The sequence below is a fragment of the Heteronotia binoei genome, chromosome 10 (genome assembly GCF_032191835.1).
Source record: "Heteronotia binoei isolate CCM8104 ecotype False Entrance Well chromosome 10, APGP_CSIRO_Hbin_v1, whole genome shotgun sequence".
NCBI lineage: Eukaryota > Metazoa > Chordata > Lepidosauria > Squamata > Gekkonidae > Heteronotia > Heteronotia binoei.
Window position 1 is genome coordinate 19,069,239 of NC_083232.1, and position 6,000 is coordinate 19,075,238.

Genomic DNA, 6,000 nt, shown 5'->3' on the forward strand with positions numbered 1-6,000 from the left:
AGATGTTGCACAGCATCTTGCGCAAGCTGAAGAGTGTCTTGGGATGATTTTGTTTCCTGTATCTCACACAGAGCCCTAGCACAAGTGTGAAAATTAGGAGTCAGTTAGGGGTTAGAGTGCTGGGCTTAGGAGCCACTGGTTCAAATCCCCATTCTGCCATGGCAGCTTGCTGAGTAGCCTTGGGCCAGCTGCTCTCAGCTTTGCCCATGTCAAAGGGTTCTTGGAAGCATAAAAAGGAGGGAGGAATGATTTAAACCACTGTGAGGAGAAGGAGGAGGAGGTATAGATACTAAATAAACTTCTGCACACAGAGGTCACCTTACAGGCGTAGGAGGGAGCTTTTTGGATCCAGCCTGCCGCTCATAATCTGCTGCTTTGACCCAGAATTACAGTGATAAAATGGCTTCCCTTGGGCATAGTTGGAATTTCCCTTGGCTTGTAATGCAGCAACTGAGCTTAGAAATCCAGCATTCTCTGGATTTCCACCCTTCCAAGGATTGTACCCCCTTCCAAGAGTTATTCCTTATACCAACCATGATAACTTCTCTTGCCTTGAAAATCTTGCAAAATCTCATCCCCTGCCACAAATTCTGTGCGTCCATACGGCACTGCAGAACTCTTGTTGTTCTTTTCTGCTGCTGCAGACAGACTAACACAGCTACTCGTCTTGTTCAAATGTCGTTTGTGCTTTTTTATTATTGGAAACAGCTTTGGGAGCCAGTTCTAACCGCAAAGCAAAATAGTAGGGCATGATACATACAAAATAATTAAGTAGCATCATAGGGAGAGAGATGGTGACATGAACTGGTGTTATAGAAAATGCTGTCAAGCTGTAGCCAACTTATGGTGACTCTTAAGTTACTGCTTGCTAGAAGTTCAATTAAATTTAATTTTTATATTTATACCCCGCCCTATCCCGCAAGCGGGCTCAGGGCGGCTTACAACAATAAAAACAACAAATCAAGATTAAAATCCATATATCAAGATTAAAACAGCTTCCTAAAAGAAGTGAGCAGTGACTGAAGAAAGCTCATCGTCTGGGTTTACATCAGCCTCTTTCAGGAGACAGAAACAGTGACGGGGGAAAGGACTGTCAAGTCACAGTGCATGTCCGGTGGGCTCCCTTTGGTTTGGTGGGTTGCAGGTTACACAGCCTGGCCTCAGCAGCGGCCGCCTTCTTCAACCACATCTCATAGTGGAGACAGCAAGTTCCTTCCATCCCTGTTCTGTGTAGTGAGCCCTGATTTTTTTTACAGTGGTCCAATTCGTCCTTTGGGAGGCGGTTTGAAACAAAACTTTGCTCTTGAACAAAATGTAAGAGACACTTGTGTGTGTGTGCTTTGTCTTCCACAGAGTTTACAGATGATTCCTCAACAACGGAAGGCCATTGCAAAATTTAAAGAGCCAGCCGACGCTTTAAAATTTCAACAGAAGTTTCACAGGTAGATTGGTTAACATGCAATTGTCTTTGTGATTTGTACTCTTGGGTTTGGCATCCCAACCCCTCTGTAAGTGCTTTTCTTGCCATATTTCTGTTTTCTTGTGCATTAGTAGATGCATTGCACAGAATTGCAAAGATGCAGTTACTGAACCCTGTAAGAACATATTTATTTATATGTTGGATTTAGAGCCTGCCCTTCCTTGTACAACAGGCCTCAGGGTGGGTAACAACATTCATAAAACAATTCCTATAAACGTAGTTGTTAAGAGTTTTTGCAGTAATATTAACAACTAATCAGATGGCACATTGAAAGAGCACAGTCTAATGCCTCCTATCCAGGGTTGGGGAGTAAAATATATTACAGCTAAGCACTTGGAGGAATAACAAACACAAAAACAGGACTGGGATGGGATGGGCAGGAAGGAGAGAGGGTAGTCTAGTATGGAGACCATCACTGACTCAGTCATAAGTCTTCCCAGGAAGGAACCTTTCCCATGCCCCTTAAGGAGGCAGTGGTTTGCCCTCTCCTCAAAAAACCATCTTTGGATCCAACCATATTGACAAACTACCGGCCGGTGTTGAACTTGCCCTTTTTTGGTAAAGTAATTGCGAGAGCAGTGGCAGTACAGTTACAGAGATTTTTGGATGATGCTTCCATCTTAGACCCATTTCAGTCCGACTTGCGGCCGGGCCACGGGACGGAGACGGTACTGGTTAGTCACCCTTATGGATGATCTCTTAAGACATCTGGATTGGGGCGGCTTGGCAGTGCTGTTACTGTTAGATCTGTGTTCGATACAGTTGACCACCAGCTACTGTCCCACCGCCTCACCGAGGTGGGCTTACCTCTTTTCTCCAAGGTCGGGACAAGGGGTGGCCATAGGGGGCAGTTTTCTCCCTGATGTTGTTTACTATCTATATGCGCCCTCTTGCCCAGATTGTCCGGAGATATGGGCTGCGTTGCCACCAGTATGCGGATGACACCCAGCTCTATCTAGCTTCCATTCCAGCTGTGTCCTGGAAGATCTGGACCTGGCATTGCAAGCCGTAGTGAAATGGCTCAAGCAGAGTCGACTGAAATTGAATCCAGCAAAGACAGAGGTCCTGTGCTTAAGTTGCGGCGGCCAGGGTAGCGAGATCCCTCTGCTGGCCTTTGATGGGATGCCATTAGCACCAGCTTCAAAAAGAGCTTAGGGATGCTCCTGGAGCCTTCGCTGACAATGGAGGCCCAGGTACCAGCCACTGCCAAATCCACATTTTACCATCTCAGGCGGATAAGGCAGTTGGTTCCATACTTGGAGTGCAGCAACTTGGCAACAGTGATCCATGCATCCGTTACCTCAATAACAGACTACTGCAGCGCTCTCTACATGGGGCTGCCCCGACTCATATTTGAAGGCTGCAGCTGGTGCAAAACACACCAGTCAGGTTGTTAATGGAGCTACATGTACAGGAGCACATTCAACCTGTGCTGGAAATGTTGCACTGGCTGCCCGTAGCGTTCCAGATTCGTTTCAAGATGCTGGTTATAACCTTTAAAGCCCTACATGGCCTGAGACCTGTCTATCTTCGAGACTGCCTTTCCCCATACATACCCAGAGAGCACAATGTTCGGGATCCCAAAATCTTAAGATTGCCAGACAGAAGGAAGCTCGATTATCCATCACCAGAGCATTCTCAGTAATAGCCCCTGCTCTGTGGAATGCCCTCCCCAAAAACATCAAGGCCCTACGGGACCTGTCACAATTCTGCAGGCCTGTAAGACCTCGTTCAAACTTGCTTTCAACGGTTAAGGGAGGTGGCTGTTATTCCGCAGCATCGGCAATCTCACTGAACTGAAAGAACAGAAACTGAAAACATTGGAATAATCAGAATATTAATGTACATCTTAGACGTAATGATTGTAAAATGTATGGAAATGATTTTATTGTATATCCCGTTTTTAAATTTTATGTTTGTTTTAACTGTTGTGAGCCTGAGCCCATTAGGCTCAGCCTGAGGGCAGAATATAAATTTGATTGAATGAGGGAGAGGGCAGAATATAAATTTGATTGAATGAATAAATAAAATAATAATACAACTCCAGAAACAATAAAGCAATATAACATGTATTGTAAATGCAAGAAATGCCAGAAATTACAAGAAGAATTACAATATGATAAGAGCAACACACATAATAGAATCTAGCGGACAGGCAAAAACATAAGCCAGTCAATAAACCAGAAAAGATGTGTATATAAACGAGTAAATCACTTCCACAGTCAAGGTATATCTTCTCTCAACAGGATCCAATTGTTATTTACACCTGTTTCAGTACCTCTGCCTTTTTCAAGAGTAGAGTTAATCATTATAGCTTTATAGCAATTTCAAAAATTACAGTGGATATCAAAGCAGGGGAGTTCCAAACAATGCACGACATAATAGTAAGAAAGTTCAAAGGGCTAGGAATTCCTTATTGTTCTTGGAAAGTTCTGTGCAGTTCTCTTTCTGTCTTCCCAGCCCTGGTTTTTGCTCAGTCATAAGCCTGGCAGAACAGCTCTGTCTTGCAGGCCCTGTGGAACTGCACCAAATCCTGTAGGGCCTGGATCTTGTTCAGCAGAGAGTTTCATCAGGCTGAAGCCTAGTCTGAGAAGGCCCTGGTTCTGGTTGAGGACAGATGGTTAGTTTTTAGGCTGGGGATCACCAGTAGGTTGAGAAGAGCCCTGCTGGATCAGACCTACCGTATTTTTCGGACCATAAGACGCACTTTCCCCCAAAAAAACAGGGGGGGGGGAGTGTGTGCGTCTTATGGAGCGAAGGGACGATAGGACGTACCTTCCTCCGGGGGGGGGGGATCCTCTGCCTCCGCCTCCAATCCCGGTGCTTCCCCCGTGCCTGCCTGGCTCCAGCTCTGCTTCCAGCAAGCGCTGGGATTGCTCCATGCTGCCCCCACAGCAAACCCAGCGCTTCGCGAGCGCCGGCTGCGGAGGGGGCAGCATGCTTCCTCCGTGCCTGTCCGTCTGGCTCCAGCTCTGATGCTTAAAGCAAGCGCCAGGATCGCTCTCTCCGCCCTCCGATCCCGGCGCTTGCTTTAAGCATCAGAGCTGGAGCCAGGCAGACAGGCACGGAGGAAGCACCCGCCCCCTCCACAAACCCAGCACTTCGCGAGCGCCGGCTGCGGAGGGGGCGGCGTGTTTCCTCCGTGCCTGTCTGCCCGGCTCCAGCTCTGATGCTTAAAGCAAGCGCCGGGATCGGAGGGCGGAGGGAGCGGATCGCCCCCCCAGGAGGAAGGTGCGTCCTATGGTCCGGAGCGCCTTATGGACCGAAAAATACGGTATGTTCCATCTAGCCAAGCATCCAGTGAGCAACCAATTCCTCTAGAAGGCCAACAACCTGGCATAGAGGTTGAGGCCTTCCCCTGATGTTGCCTCCTAGCTCTGGGGTTCAGAGGCTGACTAGCTCTGAATGAGGTTCCCTTTAGTCACCATGGCTAGTAGCCACTGAGAGACCTGTCCTTCATGAATCTGCCTTAATCCGCTTTTAAAGCTGTCTATGCCTGACCTGGATAGCCTGGACTAGCCTGATCTCATCAGAAGCCAAGCAGGGTCACTCCAGGCTAGTATTTGTATGAGACCTCTAAATACCAGGGTCATGATGCAGAAATAGGTAATGGCATACCACCTCTGAACATCTGTTGCCTTGAAAACCCTTATAAGGTCACCGTAAGTCAGCTGTGACTTGATGGTACTTTTCATGTCCATGCATGTAGCCCTCACAACATCCTCTGGTAGTAAATTCCACATTTTTTTAATAGTGAATTCCACATTTTAATCACTCTCTTAGAAGCTGCTGGTTTGGTGAATGTCTCTGGAAGCCACATGGCTTTTTTGTGTCCAGTGTTTTAGCAGGAGGGGCTCCTTTGGGGGGGCTGCCCGCTCTTATTCCCTAAATCTTGGCTAATTTCTCCCAAGACCTGATGCAGATGTCAGCTTTTTAAACAGATCTTCGGCAGAAATTCGTGAGAAAAAAGGCTCTTCGGCACACTGACGCTACGAGCTTATGCATATCCTTTGACCCTTATGCTTTACCCTTCTCCAGGCATATGATAGATCTGTCCCACATCAACGTGGCCCTGATAGTGGAGTGATCTGATGAAGACAGCTGATTCATACACTACAGATGGTGTGTTCTGGAGGAAGCCACGAGGGCAGGATCTCCCTGGGCAGCCTGATCCCAGCTTTTGCAGTACCCCGTTTAACCTTCAGACTACTTTGATGATGCTACAGACATCAAAAGCATTGCTGCGAAGGAAGGCTCCAGGAACGGGGATTTAGTCTTGGCTTTGTCTTTTACCGTGTAAATCTGTGGGAACTGCGGGGGATCGTGCCCTGGAGCACGACACACAGCACGCATCAGTGGTTCTCAAGAGATGTACTGTGTGATCAGTGACTCGCACTGAAAGAACACTGACTTTGCAAAGATTTTCTTAAAAACGTTTATTCATAGAAAAGAATACTTGATAATGGTTGCTCTTATCTTCAGTGAGGGGTATTGAAATGACAATGCACCCACACCTCACC

General features: G+C 47.1%; 1 protein-coding gene across 1 annotated transcript in view; it reads left to right on the forward strand.

The window, feature by feature from the left end:
- Positions 1 to 5,694, forward strand: part of LOC132578176 (RNA-binding protein 33-like) — a 108,366-nt gene extending 102,672 nt beyond the window's left edge. Inside the window, exons 18-19 of the mRNA XM_060248049.1 lie at positions 1,354 to 1,442; positions 5,519 to 5,694. Coding sequence (XP_060104032.1) covers positions 1,354 to 1,442; positions 5,519 to 5,567 — 138 coding nt within the window. The 3' untranslated portion in view covers positions 5,568 to 5,694. The remainder of the gene's footprint in view (positions 1 to 1,353; positions 1,443 to 5,518) is intronic.
- The last annotated feature ends 306 nt before the right edge of the window (positions 5,695 to 6,000 follow it).